General features: G+C 53.1%; 1 protein-coding gene across 4 annotated transcripts; it reads left to right on the forward strand.

Moving 5' to 3' along the window:
- Positions 1 to 1,326: 1,326 nt before the first annotated feature.
- RRBP1 (ribosome binding protein 1) lies at positions 1,327 to 21,255 on the forward strand. 4 transcript variants are annotated; one of them, XM_015857034.2, is made up of 24 exons: positions 1,327 to 1,442; positions 4,733 to 5,416; positions 7,186 to 7,334; positions 7,582 to 7,704; positions 8,375 to 8,527; positions 8,867 to 8,985; positions 9,806 to 9,959; positions 12,154 to 12,292; positions 12,696 to 12,883; positions 13,143 to 13,180; positions 14,142 to 14,232; positions 14,880 to 14,972; positions 15,341 to 15,430; positions 15,544 to 15,624; positions 15,706 to 15,795; positions 16,217 to 16,309; positions 17,333 to 17,404; positions 17,581 to 17,676; positions 18,221 to 18,304; positions 19,135 to 19,227; positions 19,926 to 20,009; positions 20,199 to 20,297; positions 20,495 to 20,638; positions 20,835 to 21,255. In XM_015857034.2, the coding sequence occupies exons 2-24, from the start codon at positions 4,753 to 4,755 to the stop codon at positions 20,871 to 20,873; spliced, it is 2,976 nt and encodes a 991-aa protein (XP_015712520.1). In that variant the 5' UTR covers positions 1,327 to 1,442; positions 4,733 to 4,752; the 3' UTR covers positions 20,874 to 21,255. The 4 variants fall into 4 exon arrangements, with proteins under 4 accessions (XP_015712520.1, XP_015712524.1, XP_015712523.1 ...); XM_015857037.2 differs by lacking the exon at positions 1,327 to 1,442 and adding an exon at positions 1,853 to 1,933; XM_015857036.2 differs by lacking the exon at positions 1,327 to 1,442 and adding an exon at positions 3,653 to 4,392.
- Positions 21,256 to 22,573: the final 1,318 nt, after the last annotated feature.

Here is a 22,573-nt window from a genome sequence, read left to right on the forward strand (position 1 = left end):
TTCACCAACAGCCAAAGGCTTGTGGATGCAAAAATAACTAGGGACTAAAAAACTTGAGTTGGAGCAGGGGATTCTCAGACTGAACCCAAGAAAAACTTTCTAGCAGTGAGGATGACCATGGATGATTGCCAGCGCTTTGGCTGTTTTAACACCAGGGTACAGAGTGCTCTGGAGGGGCTGGGCTGGGGCTGGATGCCATCTTGGGATGAGAGCTGGGCTGAGTTCAGCCCCCCTCCCCCCCCAGCCCTATTCCTTATGCAGCCGTGATGCCTTAAAAGGGGGAGGATAGACAAACCACAGGCACTGGGGTGAGGTTTGAACCACCATGTAGGCGTTGGTGAGCAGAGGATGAGCGAGGGCTTCAGGCAGATGAGGAATTAACACACGGTGAGCCTGAGGGCATGTCTGTGCCCGTGTGGTCCACATGCCTGATCTGTCTATTTCAGGTCCCTGTGCAGAAGCCACGTTGTCATAATCAGCTGAAATGTTTCTTCACTGCCGTATTATTTTTTTTCCCCTCTCATTTCATCACATTTGTTTGCATGAAACAGTCACTTATTGTCCTTGCCATTGTGTTGAGATGTACCAGGCTGTGGACGGGACCTGCTGCTGATCCCAGTTGGCCTCAATAGCACAGCTTGTTCCGTGCATGGCGAGTGACGGTGCAGAGCAGCTGGGGTGAGTCCTAGTGACACCACTAAGAGGAGCCCCAGCAGCCACTGAAACACATGAACGTGGTCAAACTCAGGACGGGTCTCATTCTCATGGTACAGATTGTCAAAGGGTGCCCTGGCTCTTCTCCATCACTTCAGCCATGGTTGCTCCATTCCATTCTGAATGGAGTCCCTTCAGATCCTTTCTAAGATACTGAATCATTTACTTAATTTCCAGCTTGCTAACCCTCTCTGGTGCCAATAGACACTTGAGTAGTGCGCCCCATTTCCTTTTTGTCTCACACGGGACCTCGCAGTCATGCCTGTAGGTGTACATGCCCCCTGTGCACACCATGCCGGGTGTCACCGCACACCGTGAGCAGCTTTGCGACCCGCAGCTTATCAGGCTCTGCTTTAATAGCACGGATCACATCGTGCTGATCCCAGCAGCTTCCCGGGCAATCAAACCCTCTTTCTTCCCCGCAAACAGCACTCGGCCAAAGGTCTGCAGGGCTGCACACCACGGCCCGACCTGCTCAGCACCGGCTCTCAAGCCTTCACCTCCGGCTCGGAGCCGTCCATCCCCTCTGCAGCTCCTTCCCTCCTTGCCAACGCGTCCAGCTCGGACGCGGCGTTCCCCGCTCCGGTGCCTACAGCCCCCAGGAGGCGGCGCGCCCGTCCCGCCCCCCGCGCTGAGTGGCCCCGCGGTGCGGAGCGGGGCGGGCCCGGCGAGCGAGCGGCAGAAAGTGCCACGACTCCAGACGGGAGAGCGGGGAGCGACCCGGACGGGTATGAGGCGGCGGGGCCGGGGCTGGGCCGGGCGGGGGGCGCCGCGGATGGGGAGCGCCGCTCGGAGCGTGGGGAGCTGCCGGGGACCTTCCCCCTGCGCGCACCCCCGGTGCCGGCGGGGTCCCCGCGGTGCGGCGGGTGGGATTCCCTCTGTCCCCCGTGGTTCCCGGCTCTGCAGCCGGCTGTCAGCGCTCCGGGGGGGGCCGTCCCGTGCCCCCACGTGCCGGGGGGTCCCGCTGCGAGCCGTCCCGCTCCGCGCCCCTCCGTCCCGCCGTGGGGGGGGCTGTCCGGCCGGGATGAATGGTGTGCAGGGCGGTGCGGAATGGCGACGTGTGCAGGCGGCCGGGGAGGGGCCCGCACCGCCGGATGATGGACGCGGCTACGCCGCCTCTTCCTCCCCCGACCGACCCCTCCTGCGCTCCCCGGGCACCCCCGGCGCTCCGTGCCGCCGTCCCGGCCGCATTCCTGTGCCCGCCGCCCGCTGGGATCCCGTAAGCTGATTAGCCGCGGTTACGGAAGGTCACTATGAGATGATCGTGCCTTTTCCGTTCACCGCGCTAGAAAAAAGGACCTCGGGATGTCCCGCTCCTGCTGGTGCGGGGAGAAACTTCAGGAGCCGCTCGCGGTTTCGTGCTTGGGAAGAAGCCGAAATCTCAGCTCGGAGCCTCGTGTGCCGAGCCGGGCAGCTGCCGGGGGAAAGCAGGAGGAGAGCACCGCTCTGCACGGAGCCCGGCCCGCTGCCCTGCGCGCCTCTGCACCTCCTGGCTCCAGCGGGACGTGCTGCTGCGGGGCTACGGCCGAGCGCTGCCCTTGAGTCACAGCGAGGGAGCTGCGGGGAGCATCTTTCCCCGTCTATTGCACTATCCCAGGGCAGGGCAGCCCATGAGCTCTCCTTTGGCTGTGTGGGGAAATGAGATCTCTGTGGCTCCTACGTGACCTGCTGGAGCTCCATGTGTGGGGTGTTGGGGCTGGACGCTGCTCTGTGCTTACATCCAGCAGGGCTGAGCATTCCCAGCTCCGCTTCCATGGACTATTGCTCAGTGCAGGCAGGAGTGGCTGCGTGGGGAGGGTTTCCTGGGCTGGACTTGGGGATGTTTGATGGCTAACAAGCAAAAAGCACTCTGAAGAGTTAAAGGACAGCTCTTCACATGGGTTTAAGGAACGTGAGCTCTGTGTTTTAGATGTGGAAGGCTAACCATGCCCGTGCACCAGTGCGGGCATTGCACTGTAACAGGCCCTTGCAGGAGTGTGTGTGTGTATGTGCCCCTTCCCTCTGCATTTAAGGACAGGTACAGGGGATTACTGTGGGCACTGCTGGTAGGATGGCCCAACTGCAGAATGGGGCTGCCAGGACCTGCGTCATCCTGGGTGTGAGGTTTTGGCCAGGCTCTGGAAAGGTGTTCTGGTGCCAGACTGGGGTTTGCTCTGTTTCTTCTTTTTCCCTCCTTGGCTCCACACGGCTGCTTTTGGACGTGGTGACAGCAGCTGGTGGGGTTGGGTGGTGGTTGCCAGGAGTTGGCAATGAGCCTTCCCTAAGCTGGAGCACTAAATTTGCTCTAAATGTGTATATTTGATAGTGTGGGGTTGAGGAGGGTTTATTCTTACTAACACAGGTCACTTTGTTCTGTCTTCTGATAGCTGATGAATGCTTTGGTGTAACCCTAAAACCAGCATTAGATCATGGATGTGTGTTCTTCAGCCTCGCTTTCTATTTACTGTGGGGAAATCCTTCCTTTTCCCCAGCAGGTTGGAACATGTTGCCCAGAGAAGCTGTGGTACCCCATCCCTGGTGATGCTTAAGGCCAGGTTGGATGGGGCCCTGGGCTAGGCTGGTGGGAAGCAGCCTTACCTGTGGCAGAGGATTGGAACTGGATGATCTTTAAGGCCCCCCTCCTACACGTGCCATTCTATGATTCTATGGGCTGTTCGTCCTGGTGGGGACGATCCCAAGGCACTCTCCCTGCAGCGGAGACACCTTGCACACTGGGGCAGGGTCTGGAGCTCGGGCAGTGCCTGTTCCAGGCAGGGTGGCTGGGTCCAGCTGGCACACAGAGCCTCCCGTTCACTTCAGAGAGGGCTGTGAGTTCCCTGCTCCAGCTGTTGGAAAGGAAGAACCTCCCAGGTCTCTGCCTTCAGGTGCTGAGGTTCTGCAAAGATTTTGATCTCCTTAGTTTCATTCTTTTTGCCTCCTCCCTCCTCCTCAACCCACAACCCCTTATACAGAGGAAATTCGATAATGTTCCCAGTTAAGTTTGGGGATGTGAACTCCTGATAGCCAGGAGCTTTCTGTATTTTTCTTGTTGTATTTTGAGGGACAAGGACAAGAAACCACATCTTGGCATGTCCTGGAAAGTGCTCCTTTGCAGATGAATGGCCCATTTCAGCATCCCATTTGGGGTTAATGGGCCAGCTCACGGCCACGTGGAGGTTGTGCCCTAATAGGAGGAACCTGAGTGTGACAGCAGGGATGGGATGGGCTTAGGAGCTTGGGACAAGGTTTGACTAGGAATTGAGCAGAGTGGAGATGGCAGCACCTTGCAGTGGCTGCTGCCTGCCCAGTCTCAACATCCAAGGCTGCTCGTGGTGTCTGTGTGGATAAACAGCCCCCTTTGCCTGCCAGCTGATAGCAGAGATGGAAGGAGAAGTGCTACATTCAGCGCTCCCTCTGCAAGTCTCACTCACTTCTTCCTGCTGGCGTCTGTTGGGGAGATGAGATAATTTATGACCGTGACTCTTTTTCTTTTTTTAAGCATGAACTTCTGACTTTTATTACTATTTGCATTTCAAGGAAATGGTTGGGACTCTACATGGCGTACGTGCGCACAGCCTCGGTGCTGGGTTTTCTCCTTAGGAGCAGGAGCTGTTGCGGACTGGTTGTTTCTACATTTGGAAGCTAATAGGGAAAGCTGCCCTGCACGTGCTTTCATCCTGTTTGTTGCAAGTGCTGCAGGTATTGCCCTACAGCCGTGTTAAAGCCATTGTCCCTTTGGGCGTGCGACAGGTGGTTGCTAGTGGCTGTGATGACATCCCTCTTTTTTTCTTTCCAATGTTTTTTGTTCTTCTGGAGATTGCTTCGAGTGAAATTAGTTGCAGCACTATAACTGGATTACTGTCAATAGGCAATATAGTGGAGGAGCACTGGTAGCTCTCTCCATGCGTGTATGAATCGTGAGCATTTGTCTTCTCAGTGCAGGGTGGTGTTTGGAAACACAAATGATGCTTTTAATTCCCTTGGTGAAGTAATTGCATTTTTGGGGTTTTCCTCTCACTGTTGTTCTGGTGTTTTGCAGGCACAGAAGAATAAGGCAGGATGGATGTGTACGACCCTCAGACGCTGGGTGTTGTGGTCTTTGGAGGCTTTATGGTGATATCAGCCATTGGGATCTTCCTGGTGTCCACCTTCTCGATGAAGGAGACTTCTTATGAAGAAGCCTTGGCAAAGCAACGTAAGGAACTTGAGAAGACCAACCAGCACAAAATAGAGAAAAAGAAGAAAGAGAAACCTGTTGAGAAAAAAGGAAAAGCAAAGAAAAAGGAAGAAAAACCTAATGGAAAGATACCGGAGCAGCAAGTTACTCAGGAGGTGGCTGACTCTTCCAAGGATGTGGTTCTTGAGCCTGCTGTGGTGCCAGAACCCGTAACTGTTGAGTCTCCGATCGCAGCGGTGTCAGTTTCCCCCCAGGAAAAGGAGAAACCTGCTCCGTCTCCTAAGGAAAAGAGGAAGAAAGAGAAGAAGGTGGCAAAGGTAGAACCTGCTCCTAGCCCAGCACTGGTGACTCCTCCTGCCAGTGTTCCCAAAGGCTCTCCTGTCTTGGAGGTGACCCCTAAGGAGGTTCCTGTTGTGGCTGTGCCACCAGTTGGCACGCAGCAAAGTGCTCCGGTTGTCAGCTCCATCCCCACCAAAAAACCTGAGGCTGTTCCAACCCACGAGGAGCAGAAGCATGATGGGCCTGTCAAGAAGAAGGCTGAACCAGGTAAGGTCAGATTCCTCTGCATGTGTTCCTATTGAGTAAGCAAACAGAGCATCTCGGTACTGCTAAAACAGAGCTGTCCTGTTCTGAGATTTTTATTTATTTGTTTTTCTTCCCAGTTGGTAACAGGGTAACTGTAGAATGGCTGTGTCTGGTGAGATGGACTGTGTGTGTTGAGGTTGGTTGGGAGAAACTTGTTCTGGACTGCCTTTCTCTCCAGGAGAAGGAGAATTTAAGTCAATAACTTACTGATTTATTTTCACTCTGTAACATGTTGCCTCCTGCTCTGGGTGCCCCACGTGGTGCTTATCTCCTTGGCTCGGTGGGCAGGCATTGGCAAGGTATAGGCTCCTCTAGGATTCACTGTTGTATTGGGGAGCTCTGAGCAGTTTTGTATACCAGGAATGAATGCGAGCTCCAGGTACATCTGGGTGAGAGGCAGCTGCCAAGGGTGCTGGACAACAGGGTGGAAAACAAGGATAAGGAACTCACTGGGGTGTAAATAGGTGTAGGCACAGTTCTGTAGCTGGATTCCTGCCAGTCTTTGCACCAATTTGAAGAGGTTTGGCTTCGCTTGCCTTTTTATTTTTCCCCAGTTGCTTTTTAGGTAAATGATTCTTGCGTGCTGAGGCAACATGGATGGGAGATGAACTCTATCACTTGTTCACTTAGGTAGTTTTGGGGTTGCTCTGAACATCTGTGCCTTTGGATGTGAGGTTCAGGTCCTGCATGTCTTAAAAGCCAGGACTGATGTCTTTAGGTGCTCCTGTAGGGTTTTCCAAATGAGAGCTCTTGTCAGTGTTTGTGCCATGACGTTGTCTGTAGCTGGGCCAAAGCATTATGGACAGCCTCTTGGTGCCTGCTGTGGTCTCCCACTTTACTGAAGGCAGAAGCAACACATTATCCCATTGCAGATAAAAACTGGGATGTTCAAAGACATGTCCTCAGCACTGAAACAGATGCCAAACCTGACAGAAGCGGCTTGAGGTATTTTTCTCTTGTGCAAGTACATATTCTTCTCTCGTGGGCTGTGCGAGGGCTTCTTTCCTTGGGCAAGGCATGAGGTTTCCACCTCAAAATCAATTGGTGAATTGGCTCGGCGTGGCCTAGGCTTCCCTTTGCAGAGCAGAGCTGGGCCAAAGCAGGCTGCTGTGCTGTGCCGTGGTTTGGCAGGTTGCCCCAGGCCCGTTTGCCAGCTGTGAGGTGGTGTTTGTGCCATGCCCTCCTTGTGCAAAGATTGCTTGCGCAATGAATGCCGGCTGGAGATGGGTGACATTTTGCTGATGGGTTCTTCCACCCAGCGGAACTGGGTTGAGGGAGGTGATGTGCTGTCCTGCATCCACGCTGTCACCTGTGTGAGTGAAATGTGAGCGTGGCTCCTGAGCGGTGTGGTGTTTTGCTCATTCTTAAATGTGTTTCCCATCAGGTGCTGCCACCAGTGTGGCTGCTGAGACCAGTTGGGCCCTATGGTGGAACTAGCCCTGGACTGCCTGGCAAAGGCCCCTGTGCCCCGTACAGAGGTTGTGTTGGAGTGGAGTCTCCTTGGTGTCCACTCCTTGCCTAGCTTCATGGACCCTAAGCTCATCCTTCATGTTAGTGTAGTAGGGAATCCCAGAATCTCAGAGTGGTTGAAGTCATGAGACTCATCTGGACTGCATGCATCAGTCTGGTTGCTGATTTGAAGCATCAGTTTTGGGGTTGAAGCCTGCTGGGGTATTTGGATGCTCTGCCATCAACCTGAGTGGTCTCAGTTCCCCCCGTTTTCTCCCTAGCACCTGCTGACACGGATGGGCCCCTCTACCTGCCCTACAAGACACTGGTGTCCACCATCAGTAGCATGGCGTTCAGCGAGGGGGAGGCCCAGCAGCTCATCGAGATCCTGACAGAGAGAGCGGGCATCGTGCAGGACACCTGGCACACGGTAGGGCTGTGGGCATCCTCATGGCCACCTGCTAGTACTGCTTCTGCCTCTGCTGAGTGAGCCTCAGCAGGTAGAACTCCAGGTCTTTGGGTGGTATGGGGGTCTTACTGATCCTACAGTTCAGTTCTGGAGCCTGGAGCTTAGTTGGGAGCCCTGTGCGAAGCACTTTGGGTGGCTTCTGCCTGTGGGGCAAGAGAGTGGGTTTGGAGATGGTGGTCCCCACTCATGTGCTACCTCACACTTGCAGGCTACACAGAAGGGTGACCCAGTTGCTGTCCTGAAGCGCCAGCTGGAAGAGAAGGAGAAGCAGCTCACTGCGGGGCAGGAGGATGCAGCTGCTGCCAGAAACAAGCTGAGGGAGTTGAACAAGGTAAGCACTGTGTGGCCTGTCCAGCGTCATGGTGGCTCACCCCACTTTGACAAAGCAGCCAGGCTGTGAGCATCTTGGTTCCCACATGTCATCCCTTTGAGTTGGCCACTGTCTTTGTCCATTTGCCTCTACCTTGCTGCCAGCAGGACTAGGCAGCAGCAGGTGGGAGAGAAAAGGCCCAGCCACCCAACAGCATTCATAGAATCACAGAATGGCTTGGGTTGGAAGGGACCTTAAAGATCATCTAGTTGCTAACCTCTGCTGCAGGCAGGGTTGCCAACCCCCCTGAATCAAGCACTGATTCTGCCTCTGCAAGGGGTGGTGGGTACTCTTGTTGGTTTTTTTTTCCCTGCTTTGTGCCCAAATTGTGTCTGATGAGCAGGAGAAAAAATCCATGCTGTTTTACTGCTTTCTCACAGCTGGCCCACTGTGGAACAACAGTGGCATCCAGTGGCCACAGAGCCCAAAAGAAGATGTGGATAGAAATGTAAGTGCTGAATGACTGACTTAGCTTGGCTGTGCTGCCTTGGTGTAGGGGTGCACAGGTAGCTGGTAGCACTGAGATGGCTGAACTTCTGCACCTTCTGGATTAGGTGGCCAAGTTTTGTGTTCCCTTGTAAGGAGAAAACTGGAGCCCTGAGGACTAAGCAGGCGGCTTCTCTCCATGCAGGAACTGGCAGCTGAGAGGGCCAAGGCAGCAGCCAGCGAGAGCAAGCTGAGGGAACAGCTGGTCACCCGTGAGCGGGAGATCACTGCTGTCCAGGCACGGATGCAGGCGAGCTACCAGGACCATGTTAAAGAAACGCAGCAGCTCCAGGGAAAGGTAGGCTGCAGAACTTCCTCCTCTTGCTGTCTAATGGCTTTTCTGGGGTTTATGGAGATGCAGAGTGGTGCATAGAAGGAGAAACCTGAGGCTTGAGGAGGTGGGGTGACCCTCTGATGCTCAGTTCTTCAATGTGGGCTTTATTGAACTGTGTTGCTCAAGGGGGAGTGAGTATATGGGAGCATCTTAAGGAGATATCGTATTCTGGCGGCTGTTGGTGTCTGTAGACTGAGGAAGGAGGCAAAGCTCTATGATGCATCTTTGGTGTGCGTGTTCCAAGCTGAACTGGGATGTTGTATGCATCCCACAAGCAGCATAACCTTTCTTGGGCTCTTCTAGATTCGGGCCCTGCAGGAACAGCTGGAGAATGGCCCCAACACACAGCTTGCTCGCCTGCAGCAGGAGAACTCCATCCTGAGGGACGCGCTCAACCAGGCCACCAGCCAGACGGAGAGCAAGTAAGCCCATGGCTACAGTGGGGGCAGAGGCTAGGACTACCTTTGGGCAGCAGGGCTTAGCTCTCCTTTGGGCTTGACCTCTCCCACTTACTGAAGGGACCTCCCCCTGCAGAGCCTATTGCTGGCTGGAGGTTGAGGGGAGTGGGGAAGTGTTTGCCAAATGGCTTTTGGGGACAAGCAGGGAAAATGAAGATGTCATTCCCATGCCATGGCTTGTGATATTGTGGGTGGGCAAAGGAAGCCCCCTCTGCTGTGAGCCTGGGGCTACCTGTGCTGCTGCTTCAAGCCAGCGGGCAGTGGGAGGGAGAAGGGAGCAGGAGGCGCTGGGGCCCTTCCCTGCTTAGGTGAGCTCATACTTCCTGACCTGAGAAGAAATCCAGCTGGCTCTTTGAAATGAGTGACGATGCAGGGAGCCGAGACGTGCCTGATGCCTGTAGAACAAATATGAGCTAGATAGAAGAATTTCACACTCCTTTTTATAGAAAATACAAAATAGCTGGTGATTAACAGCAGTAAAATAATTACAGACTGGACTCCAGATGCTTAGAAAACTTCCTCTTGTGTCTGGGAACACAGATCCTCGTGTCTTCTACTTCATAAGAAAGGAATGTCTCCTGTGATTGAAATACGGCTTTTAAAAAGCGATTTGTCAACTTTCCACCCCCTCCCTGAAGGACCAGGCGGGCCCTAGAAATAGGAAAATGCAACCACTAAAATGCTTCAAGTCCTATACCAGGCCCACACGTGGTTGTATTCCTCTGTAAGTAACACCAAGGATACTTGACTGTCTTGTGGGCTAAGGGAACCTTGCTTTTTCCAGGCAAAATGCTGAGCTGGCCAAGTTACGGCAAGAATGCAACAAGCTGATGAAAGAGCTGTCTGAAAAATCAGAGGTGCTACAGCAAGAGGAGCAGCAGAAAAAGAGCTGGGAGATCAAAGCAGCAGCGTCAGAGAAGCAGATCGAGCAGCTACAGGTCAGGCAGGCACTGCCAACCTGCTCTGCCAGCTTGGGTTCGGTGCCTTGTGGGAGGGTCTGTGCTCACTGCAGCTCCAGCCTGAGGTGGGGGACAGCTGGCTTGAGCTAACCAGGAGTGTGGGGCTTTGCCAAATGTTTTCCCTCTGATCTTGTCTGGGTTGCTTAATCTCCATGTGTTTCTGGTCATTCTCTCTGCAAACTGTAGAGGGTTGGACAGAGAGAGAGGGTTTGCTGCAGGAGCCAAGTCCTGCAGTGTTCTGGGTTTGTGACCTTAGGAGGTCTTTTTTTTTCTAGTGGAAATGGGCAGCTACTTAGAGCAAAGTGTCATGTACAGACAGCTCTGCCCTGTGCTGGCCTTCAGAAGGGAAAGTGCTCGTGTCAGACACTGACTTCTCACATCCCTTTCTGCAGGGAGGGTGATTGAGATGGACACTGGCTGTAAGAAACTGAAGTCAGCCGCTGAGAGACAAGGAGGTGTGCATACAGGCTCTGTGCTCATGTTCATGCACACACCTTGCCCTACTCAGTAAAACTGTCTCTTTCCAGGTTAGTTAGGGGCTAAGAGGCTCAGGTGTTATTAGAAGTAACTGAATTGCGTGAGATCTGGGGACTGGGCTGTGGGAGGTGCTGATGATGATGACTATCCACAGCTGGAAAGCAAACTGCTTTGCAGATCTTTTCATAGCCTCCCCTGTGTTAGTCACATGCGTTGTGGCTTTCTTGTAGCATCACCAGCAAAGCCCAGGCAGCATGAGACTTAGTTAAAACCATTCTTCTCACACATCTGTGGAGCTGGTGTGAAGGTGTTGGGGGGGAAACCCAGACTATATATGCTACTGGGTGTACTTGGTGCTGAATGAGTAGGGCCCTGCCTTAAAGCACCATCTCCTGGTGGTGGCTGGAGGCTTGAAGGCAGCAGGGAGAAGAGCACCTGGGAGAAGGAGGGCTTTTTCTGCAGCAGTGTCCCTTCCCCTTCTGTAGAAACCCCCTGAGATGTGATGGGAAACCCACTGGTCTGCACCAGCTTGTGTCTGTGCTCATGCAGATGAGAGAGCGGGGGAGTGAACCCACAACTGTTTTCAGGCCTGTTGATGCTAGCACAGGAGATAGAGCTGTGGCTTTTTTGTTGTCACCAGGGTGTGACTGGCTTGTTTGTTTGGCTGCTCAAAGGCCACCTCCCAAGTACAGACTTGGCTGTGGTTGGAGCGTGTTGCCAGTGTGCAGGGGGAGCATCTTCTGGCAGGTCAGTGTTAAATCCACATGAGCACTGGGCTGCTGGTTGCCTTTTCCTGTCCTCTCCACACAAAGCATTGCAGTGGTGTGATGTGCAGAGCTTCTGGTTTTCAGCACGTGCCTCATGCTCCTCTTTCTGCCTTCCCTGTCCAAGCACACGTCTTGGCCTCTCCTCTGCTGCTTTCTAAGATGGAAAATAAGTCTTCTCTGGCCCAAACCACATGAAAAATTCCACTGCCTATGGAAACACGTGGCTGGGCGTCTGAGTCTCTCTGATGGCAATGTCAGACCTCTACATGCTGGGCTGAGGCATCGGCTGCCTGCATGGCAATGGCTTTCTGGGAGCTAAAAATGTTGAGGATGACTTCCTTGTTGTAAGGAGGGCCTGTGATATCCTGTGTGCTGCTGGCAGGACATTTTCCTCCTCTCTTTTCCCACCACATAGCAGCAGCTGTGAGTGTGGTTGGTAAATGGAGCTGTGCAGTGCCTGCCAGAATAAACCTGCAGCAGAGAAGTTCTGAGACACCAGTGTGTGCTGCTGAGCACGGGGTGTTTGGGCTCTGATCATCGGCTGGGACTTTGCAAAGGGGAGGCTTCCTGCAGTGCTGTGCTCTGCAGTGCTTTCAGGTTGGGTATTAGGAAACATTTCTTCTCAGAAGAGGGGTGAGGCAGTAGCACAAGCTGCCCAGGGAGGTGGTGGAGTCACCATCCCTTGGGGGGCTTAAGAGCCATGGAGATGTGGCACTGAGGGACGGGGATAGTGGTGGGAATGGGTTGATGGTTGGATGTGATGATCTCATCTTTGTGGTCTTTTTCATCCTTAATGACTCTGTGTTTCTATGGCTGGAGCTTACAGAAGATTTTCAGCACTCAGCTCCCTTGCAGACTTGGGGGGAGGTTGGCACGCTGGTCAGGGTGCCTGGTATGTTCTTTAAAGCCTTCCTTTTTTTGCTATGCAGGCTTCCAAAAGAGAAGTGGAGGCAACACTGCAGAGGAGACTGGATGAAGTAAGCGATGAGCTCCGCAAAACCCAGACCAGCTACAGGAGCCTGGTCGCAGATGCGGAAAAGGCCAAAGTGCAGCAGCAGAGCATTGCTGGTGAGGACCATGAAACAGCATGGGGGTAACTGTGGGGCATCTGGAACACAAAGCAGATCTTGAGCTTTTGGGGCTGAGTGTTGAATGGGGCTGTTGTGGGCAAGGTGGGTAGACCTGGGGATGAGTTTGGCTTTCTAGCATCAATGCAAGCAAGACAAAGGGCTGGTACATGGCTGGTGCTGTAGAAAGAGGCTGTGATCCTCTCTTAGGTTGCCACTCCAGTGCCTCTGTCCTGTATCACCTTGTGCTATCTCACAATCCCTTCCTGCCTGTTCTATGCCCCTGGAAAGCATCCACGGCCAAGGTTTCTTTTGCCAAGGGTTGTGCTAGGGCAGGGCAGGGTGGGGAGTCTCTATGTTTGTTGCACCTACCTTAGTGTGTTTCTCTCCCTTTTCTCTGGTAGAACTGCAGGCCAAGCTGTTGAGCTCTGAAACAGAGGTCAAAAGCAAATTGCTGGAGCTGGACAGCTTGAAGGGGAAACTACAGGATGCCAGCTCAGAGAATACAAGGCTTCTGGAAAGAATCAAATCCATCGAAGCTCTGCTGGAAGCAGGCCAGATGAGGGAGGCAGAAAAAGACAGAAACCTGAAGGTCCTGTGCATTTTTACTTTGGGTGAGAGGAGGAGAGGGGGGTTGCATTGCTTTGCGGCAGATGTGGAAGGGATTTGCCTGTGCCCAGCTGGCAGCGGGTGGTTCAGCTCTTAGCACCAGGCCCAACCAGGTGTTTTTGCACTGTCATATTAGTATCTGTGTTATCCCTGCTAATGGTTCATCTCTGGAGTGCCACTGAAATGTCTGATCTGCATCACTTGTCTAGGGAAGATAATGAAAGTGATTTCTCTATTTCTAGGCAGCCAATGAAGCAGAAATGAAGCAGCTGCAGATAAGGTATGTCTGGGTGCTCTCTAGTGTATACAAACTGCTGCTTCTTCCAACTTGCTGTCTGTGCATCCCAGACTTTGCCCAGTGCTGAGCTGTGTGGGTGAGGACTTCCTGCTCTCCTTGTTAGATAGCCTGGGGGAACTGTGAAGCCAGGAAGACCAGGTGAATCCTGGTCAGTGCTGCTGTTTAATCAGTTCCAGTGCTGGTCTGCTGGCCCCAAATAACAGCCAATATATTCTGAAGTGACAGTGTAATTGCTGTCTGGCACTTGAAGGCTAACTGTTTGTGTACAGCTGTCTGGGGAAGTTGTTGGGGCTGAAAGTGGATGAGGACCTGTGATGTTCCTAATCAAAGCCTGTGCTCAAAGCTGGGCTATCCAGATCAAGGGATTTGGGGCTATTTCCAGTGAGTTTTGGATGTCTTCAGGGATGGAGGTTCACCACCTCTCTGGGTCCCTCTTCTTCTGTTTGATGTCTACTCACATCAGAGAAAAAAGATTTTTGTGGCATTTGATTAGAGTTTCCCACACCACAGATTGTGGACTGGAGATAGTAGGATGATGCTTTCAAAATGCAAAGCTGTGGGCTATCACAGCCGAATGAGCCCTGAATGGGAGCGTGTCGGGAGTGGTTCCAGTTGTATGATCCAGAGCTTGTGGCCTTTGGCTCATGTTGTTTCTTCCTCTTGTCCTAGATGTGCAGCCAGCCAACTACTTGCTTGTTATTGCTGTTAAGAAAACTAGATCCCACTCCAGCATTGCCATGGTCTTTCATTTCCTGGTTTTAATCCCAACAAGTGCAACCTACTCCCTCTATTTCTCCATCCAAGTGCAGCTTCCTGCTGCTTTTAAATTCAAGAGCAGATCCCAAATAGGGCTGCGGTCCTTTACTCAGTGCTCACTGGCTTGGGTGGGAGGCGAGAGGTGGAAGCTCACTCCTGCATCATGCCATGCATCGAACCATTCCAGGCTCCAGGAGAAAACGGACCAGCTATTGTCCTTGGAAAGGGAAGCAGCAGAGCTGCGAGAGGCGATGGAGCAACAGAAGACAAAAAACAACGTATGTGGAATGAACCGGGCTCAACTTCTGCTGCTCAGATTCTTTTTCCTATAAAACCCAAATCTTTGGGATCAGAATGGTAACAGTTGCTCTAGTGCAGCACAGGCTCTTTCATCCCCATGGAGCACTACTGGGGTATCACTGTATCTGCTAGAGAGCAGGAGGGTCCTGGCAGGGTGACTCAAGCTGATAGGCTGCATTGTTGGAGGTGTCCCTCCTCTGTCCTCCTGGGCTCAGGACCTGTTAAGCAGAGAGATGCTGTCCAGCAGGATCAGGGCAGCTCCCTGTTGCCTCTCTGCTCCTTTTCCCTCTACTGCGAGGCTGCATGAGTTGTCTGGAGGCAATGCTGCAGCCTTCTGCTAGGCCTGAGTCCATTTCAGGCAGCTCTGAGGGCTGCTTTTGGAGCTCGTCTCCATCATGTGCTGTTCTGTTCCTGCAGGAAGATTTGAGCCTGGTGCTTTGTGAAGCTGCAGGGATAGTGGAGAAGGGAGTGGATGTGGGTGGTGGGATGGGGAATCCTCAGCAAAAGCGATGGGCTGCCCATTTTCCTGAACGGAGGCTTTGAAATCCTCCGCAGTGCCAACAAGCAGCTTGGCGGCCTTCAGCGTGGTGTGTGGCAATAAGCCTTGTGTGTGTGGTCTCGGCAGGACCTTCGCGAGAAGAACTGGAAAGCAGTGGAAGCGTTGACCACAGCGGAGAAGGCATGTGAAGAAAAGCTACTTGCTGCTACAAGAGCAAAGGTGAGCCTGGTATTTCTCTTCAGTAGTGGTGTCAGTGTTTTAGGGGACGCCCCAGCCTCCCCAGAGCCACCAGTTGTTTGCTCTGGGCTGCCCGCCTTGTCTTAGGAGCAGCACTGGTTTAACCCTCTCGCCAGCTTCCCCAGGTTTGTCTTGAGGGCTCTGTATCCATTACAGATTGCCACTGGGGAACCATGACTGTGGATGGAGGGGGAAGGATATTTCAGTGAATCTTAGAGGCGCTGCTCTCTGCTTGCTGGTTTTCCCTTGCCAGCTTATGTGTGTAGGCACAGAAAAGCAAGACTGGTGCTGGTAGCCTGGCCCATGAGCACCCGAGTCCTCCACCCCATGGCAGTGTGTTCCTCTTGCAGGAGGAGTTGGCCCACCAGCTTGATGTGCTCCAGACACGAACCAAAGAGACTCTGCTCTCTGCACTCCCAGAAGTCACTGTATCACAGCAGGTGGGCTCCTACCATTCCAGCCCCCTTACAGAGCCTTTTCCACGTAGGGATATCAGGCATCTAACCGTTTGTTTTTTCTCTTTTCCCCTCCTTGTCCTGTTTTTCAAACTCAGGATTATGAGGCCTGGCTACAAGAGTTCAAGGAGAAGGCTGTGAGTGCGCTAAAGCAACACGCGGTTACGACAGAGCCTGTGGTAAGTGAGCGGGCTGGGAAGTAAAATACTTAAGCTGCTTTTTTCTTTTCCTCATTTCTCTTTCTCCATCTCCCTTCTCAGGATTCAGCACTTAAACTGAAAGAGGCAGAGGAAGCACAGAGCACTTTACAAGCAGAATGCGAGCAGTACAGAGCTATCCTTGCAGAGACAGTAAGTTACGGCTCCTCATAATGTGTTGGCCTTCTGCTAGAAATACAGCTCAGTTCCCCAGCAGATCATGGGCTGCTGGTGGGCTTTGCACAGTCCGCTGGGGCTGCCATGGAGAGGATTATTTCCCAGTGATTTGGGGGAAGAGGACAAGCCTCAATTTATGCATTCTAATCAAGTTGGAAACCTTGGATGTTGCTTGAGGCACAGCGGCACATGCAAGGGCCCCGTTAAGCAAAGTGGTTGAGGCAGCTTGGGAAATGGGTGCCCCCAGCCCCACCTGATTTGGTTGCTGATGCATTGACCCAAATTGCATTGGCTCAAATCTTTTGAGAAGAGATGGATGTTCCCTGGCACCCAGCCCTGGTGGCTGCTGCTGGGAGGGCTGCAGGGGGCTTGGGCTCAGCTGGGGCTTTGCCAACAGGAAGGGATGCTGCGAGACCTGCAGAAGAGCGTGGAGGAGGAGGAGCAGGTGTGGAAAGCAAAGCTCAGTGTCTCTGAAGAGGAACTCCAAAAGGTGTGTGCTTTGGGACATCTGGGTGTGTTGTTCATGGAGCAGAGGGGCTGTTGGCTGCGGGCTGGGTGGTGACCCTGTCTGTTCCTGCCAGCTTTGGTCTCTGAGACATGAGAGCTTACTCTTCCACCTCTCGTCACAAAATAAACAGATTCGAAACTCACTTAAACCCTTCTTGCTCCCACCTCCCCTGTATGCTGTATGCTGGAGGAATGGGTTGCAGCTCTCTGGTGCAGGCATGATTATTGGGAAACTACATTACTGCTTTCAGCTCTGAAACTTGGAAGTCAGACTCAGCCCTCCTGGTGGGTGCTGGCTTGGCTGAGGCAGGGCACGTGCTGTGCTCTAGGACTCCTATTTTCAGGGACTTGGCTTGCTCTAGGTATCTAGGTTGAGCTTGGCTTTGGTTGAGGTTACAGAAAGGAGCTGAGGTCCAAGCCACGTATTGTGCATAGCTTTTGGTCCAGCTGTCTGTCTAGCTTTGGGTACCTCTCTCACTGGCTACAAAGCCAGCTGGCTGCTGCCGAAGAGCCAGTGCTCTCCAAGTGTCTGGGGGAAAGCATGTGTCCTGAACTCCTGTGACTTAGCTGGGGTCTGGGAGGGCTCAGCTGGTCACGCCTTTCCTGCAAATCTGACTTCAGTTATCTCTGACTTCAGTATCCTCTTGAATGCAGAACTGAAATAAAGCTGCTTCCCATGGTCTGGTTCCTCCCCATCATGTGGGTTTTTAAGTCTAAGTCTGCCTGGGCTGCAGAGCAGTGGGAGAGCTCTTGTACAAGAGATCTCTAATTCCACTGCTGGCTGTCTGGCACTGAGGGCTGCGGCTGTGCTGCATGGGGATGACGTGGCTGCCGGTGTGTGTGTGTTGGGATGGACGTGGCAGCTCAGCAGGCCCAGAGCAGCTCTGCCTCTCTGTGGAGAAGAGGGGAATTCTTCTGTTCAAAGAATTCAGCAACCATGGTGTCCTTTTCTCAAAGATAAATGTGGGAATGCCTTCTGCTGACACTGTTCTTTCTCTTGGCTTAGTCACAACTCCAGTTGAAATCCCTTGAAGACATGATAGAGAAGTTGAAAGCAGAGCTGCAGAGCACTGACCAGGTAAGGTTTTTGGCCTTCTGCATTCCTGGCACGGGCACTGGGTAGATGGGTGCTGTGCTCGGGCTGAATGGGAACCCATCTCCTGTCCTACCCTGGGCAAGGTGGGCTGCAGCCTGGGATGGGTCTGGGCTGTTTGGCACCTCAACCCCCCTCTGCATTCTTCCCTTGTAATCCAGAGAAAGGAGTACGTCTCTCTCCTGGAAGCGCAACTGGAAAATCACTTGCAGACAGCCAGCTCCGAACGCCAAAACTACACAAAAGAAGTTGAAAGTGTAAGTGTGGCAGACATTACTTTAAATGTTCCTGGACTCGCCACCCCTCCACCTTTTTGGGGTTTGAGGAGTGCCCCAGGGATCTGCAGCTTCACAAATCAGGAGAGAGAGTAGCTGGAGATGTTTGCTCCAGTCTGGGCTGTGGGCATCTGATGTCAGGATCAGTTGGCAGGCTGGTAGAGATGTATGTGGAGATGCACCACAGTGCTGTGTGTGATTTCTGTGGGTCAAGTGAGGCAGAGCTGTCCCACAGTTGCCTCTTTGAGCAGCCATTAGCAAGTGATGCTATCACTGCTTCTCTGGGATGGTGTTGCGTCCCATAATGTCTCCCTGGGCTGCAGAGCTCCAACATGAAGTATTGTGAGTTTGCCTTTTTACCTCTCAGAGGCACCAGGGTGATGGGGCAGCAAAATGGGATGGGGAGTGGCCAGAACTGGACTTCTGTATTGCAGGGTGGGCCACAGCTGCAGGGAGGCGTGGCTGGAGATAAAAGCCCAAACCCTGATGCTTTTCCTCACCTCTGCTTCCTGTTTCTTTTCACCAGCTGAGACAGCTCTTATCAGAGTCCCAAGAGCAGCTGGAAGCAGCGAAGACAGAAGCGCAGAAGCAGAGCAAAGAACTGGCCCTGGTAAGAGGGTGATGAACCACTGGGACCCGTCTGCCTGCATGCAGGACTGCTGCCTGGCCTCAGGGCAGCTCACAAACCACAGCCCAGGGTTCATCTGCCTGCTGGTGCCCTGCTCTTCTCTGCAGGTTTGGAGACAGGAGGAAGGCACAGCCACCACATGGGCACACCTGGTGCTCCCAGCCTTCCTTGTAGCAGGAACTGATTACCCCTCACAAACACTTGGAGTAGGGCTTTGGGTGCTGCCCTGGGGCCCTGGGTGGGATGAGTTAGGCTGTGTATGCCACGTGCATAGAAGTTGCTTAGAGGGCTGGAAGGTGGGGCTGAGTTTCTGCAGGTGAGTGGGAGAGAAACCTGGGATAAAGGGCCAGAAGAGCCAGCAGATCTACCGAAACCACAAGGGCTTTTGTTTTTTAAATCAGTGCTTTGGTTAATGAGATAGCAGTTGGTGCTTTGGGCTTTAATACTGGAAATGTTTCATTTGGAAGACACTGTCATCCAACTCACTGAACAAACTGGTGCAGCCTTCACTCTTTGGGGAGCTTGGTGCTGGATGGTCATTAGCTTTAAACCCATTAGCTGGGCAGGTGGCTGTAAGCACTGAACATGCTTGTGTCCATTCAGAAGCCTTTCCTTTCTTCTGGACAGGGTTTGTTAGTGCAAACATTCGTCTTTCAAACGGCCCGTGTTAGATGCAGAACATGAGCTGGTTTTCCCAACATTTCAGCTTGTGTGCAAGCAGAAGGGCTGACAGACAGAACTGGTCTGCAGGTCCTCGTGGATCTTGTCACAGCGCAGTGTAACTGAGGCAAACTTGCCGGTCCTTCCTCCAGGTCAGGCAGCAGCTGAGTGAGATGAAGAGCCACGTGCAGGATGGAGAAGTAGCGGGGTCACAAGCTGAACTGGGCGATCCCACACCCTTCGAGGTTAGGGTGGTGAGACCGCTGCCCACAGGGTCACTGACCCTTAATCGTGTCCCTTGTCCTGTCCCCCCGTCTCTAACTGCATGGAAAACTGCACGTGGCTTTGCTCTTGTCTCCTGTCCTGTGTGTATGGGGTCTGACAGTGGAGGCTGTGGGAAGCTGGGCCTTGCTCCCTTCAGCCACATGTTGAAGGTCTCTGAAACAGGACAGGCTGCAGGAGAGGACACCCTGCCATGGCTACATGGGAACCCTTCCCAGCAGGAGCCTGGGGATTAGGATTACAGGCCCTGAGTAGGAACAGCGGCTCTGCAAATCTTGCTGGAGCCGGGCTGAAGGCATTATCCACGGCTGTTCCCTTGCAGGCTAACACCTCTTGCTGGCAGCAGTGGCTGCAGCACGCCGGGCTCTGTCTCTCTCCTTTAATCCTGTTAACTGTGGAACCTTCTCTCGGGCACTGCTCTGGCGCACACGAGGATCTGCCACATACATCCTCCTATGTTGTGCTGCTCAGGAAGCAAGAAAACTTTGGCAATGCCCAGTCTCCCCATTGCCATCTGCCCAGCTTCTGTACCCATTGCCCGAGCCCTAGGGAGAGCTCCAGGCTTTATTTCTTGTGTACAGCCCAGCTCCCCACTGGCTCATCGTCTTCATCAGCTCTCCTTTTGTTTTGTTTTCTGTGCATTTTTCCCCTCTCAACGCAGCTGAAAACGCAGCTGGAGCAGAATGAGGCACTGATGGAGAAGGAGCAAGAGCTGAGGCAAAAGCTGACGCGGGAGCTGGAGGAGGTGGGTGCTGGGCCGGGAGGGTTGATGGCCGGGGTGTTCATGCTCCTATCTTAGGAAGTGCTGCCCTCCTGGTGCATGCAGTGCACCCAGCCGGCTGCTGGTGGCTCCAGAGCCCAGCTCTGCAGCAGGGCCGGGCAGGAGGTGCCCGCTGCTCTGCTGGTGTTTAATGAGTGCGTGTCCCCCTTCCAGGCACAAAGCTCAGCGTGCAGCCTGCAGGCAGAGTTGGAGAAGTTGAGACTGGCTGAAAACGCAGCAGCTTCGGACACAGAGGAGGCCCAGCATCTCAAGGTGATGTGGCTGACCTGGTCCCTTGCGTTTAGTGCTGAGCTAGAAGGGCTAAAGCTATATCCAGGCAGGACTTGGGGCATGATTTATCCCCAGTGGGGATGGTGGGGCAAGGCAGATGATGGGAAGATCTCCTGGGGTTACTGGGTTCCCTATGGGCAGGGAGGCTGAGGCACATGGTTCTTTTCACTCCCATCCAGGAAAGACTTGAAAAAGAAAAAAAGCTAACAAGGGACTTGGGCCAGGCAGCAACCAAACTACAGGAGCTACTGAAGGTGACCCAGGAACAACTGGCCAAAGAGAGAGAAACGGTGAAGAAGTTGAAAGAACAACTTCATGAGAAGGTATTTATTCCCAGCGCTGGGACAGCTGTGGCAGTTGGCCATCCCTTCCGCCACTGGTGGAGGTTGTGGTGCTTTAAAATGGGATGCAGTGGGGATCCCATGGCCTGAAACCGTCTGTCTGGCTTTGGGCAGTGCCTGGGGCTGTGGTGGGTCCCTGGGACCCAGTTGAGTTGAACTCACCTCTGTTCTTCTCCAGGGTGAAGAGGACAGTTCGAAGGAAGGGACTTCAGTGTGACGAGTCCGTGTGACCCAGAACGTACCGTTCAACTTACCAAAATGCCTTACACATTCCTAAAACAAAAGTATATGCTGATTTTATTGTAGATAAAGATACAATACAAGCCGGTAGTGACCCCAAACCTAGTTTTGAAACTTAAGGAAAAAAAAAAAAAAAGAAAAAAAAAGAAAAAAAAAAGGTAAACGTTGCAGGCTACATTTGTAAGGAAATGTTCATACTGTTTTGTACAACCCCTGGTTCCCCTGGGTGCTGCTCTGGCCCGGCTGGGGCTGGATGTGACCCTCCTCGAACCCACGAATGTGTGAAAAGGGAAGGCTGTGTTTGTACATCAACTGGTGCAATTATTATTATATATATAAATATATATATATTATTATTATTATTATTTTTTCTTATTATTATTATTATTATTTTTTCTTTTTGAGTGAAAGAAGTGTGAAAGTAAGACCCGTGATGGGAGGAAGCCGCTTGTTGATGGGTGGCTCTGGGCATGTGTCCTTCTGTGTATTTTGTGGGTGTCGATGCAATTAAAATGACGTAGTGGAGGGGGCTGGTTCCTGCTGTACTTCTCTGGTTGTTCCTCATGTTGGCAGGGCTGCTTGTGCGTGCCTGAAGGATGACCCTGCTGTAGCCAGAAGCGGATCCTTTGCTGTCCTTGCTGTGCTGCAGCAGCTCTCCCCTGTGAGTTTTCTCCAGTATAAGAAGGAGGTGCAGAGGCTGAGGCCATAAGGGGATGCAATGGGATGGCTGCTCCTGGGGACAGGTATGGAGGCTCTCCCTGCAGCTGTGACTTCACACAGCTGGGGCCAGTGTGCATCCCAGGCACAGCCTTGTGGTCCAGACCTCGAGGCTGCATCATTGGGGCTGATGCATGCAGCCTCCAGCCCAGGCCCTGCTCTCTGTAAGTCACCAGAACAGCACCCAGAGTGGGGCCGAGTGCCTCCCACCCCAGGACCACAGTGCCTTGAGGTGGGGACTGTGGGCTTTTGATGTGGGATGGAGCTTATGCTGCTGGCTGGAGGGAGCTGGTGGCTGCAGGCTGACGACCTTGTGCCCCATGCCCTCTGCTCCCCTTGCTTCCAGCCCTCTGAGCGTGGGAGGTTGAGTGCCCAGCTTCTGCCTGGCTATAATAGGCTGCTGGAAGGATGTGCTCATTGACACCCCCTCACCCTGCAGCCATGATTGCCCATCAGCTTCCTCTTCTGGCTTTGGGAGGCCCTTCTGACCCAGGAGTAACAAAACAGCAAAACCAGCAGAAACCAACCAGAGCTGGGGGTAAGGGAAGTAAGTAAGGGGGTGGCCATCATCCAAAGAGCAGTCGGTGGTGAGGGCCCCAAAGCAGCCAGCACAGCAAAGTGATGAAACCCTTTGGTTTTAGGGTTTTGCTTTTGCAACAACCAGTTCCTTTACTGTGCAGAACAGCACACGCTTAATGAGTGTGCATGCAGGAGCAGTGAGAAAGCTCTGTAAATACATAGTCAAAGCAAGGAGGGCGAACAGCAGCATGCACATGCTCAATGGGCTCCAGCAGCCAGAGCAGATGTGGTGTCTTTGGCATGGGGGACATAGTGCCCCTCAGGACACCACCCAGCTGCTGTGTTTGGAAGGGAAAGAGGAGCTGGAGTTAAGTAAGGCTGGTGATGGAAACAGGTGCTCTGGGGACTGATGTTTAAGCTTGAGTTCAGGTATTGCTGGGA

The sequence above is a fragment of the Coturnix japonica genome, chromosome 3 (genome assembly GCF_001577835.2).
Source record: "Coturnix japonica isolate 7356 chromosome 3, Coturnix japonica 2.1, whole genome shotgun sequence".
In the NCBI taxonomy this organism is placed as follows: domain Eukaryota; kingdom Metazoa; phylum Chordata; class Aves; order Galliformes; family Phasianidae; genus Coturnix; species Coturnix japonica.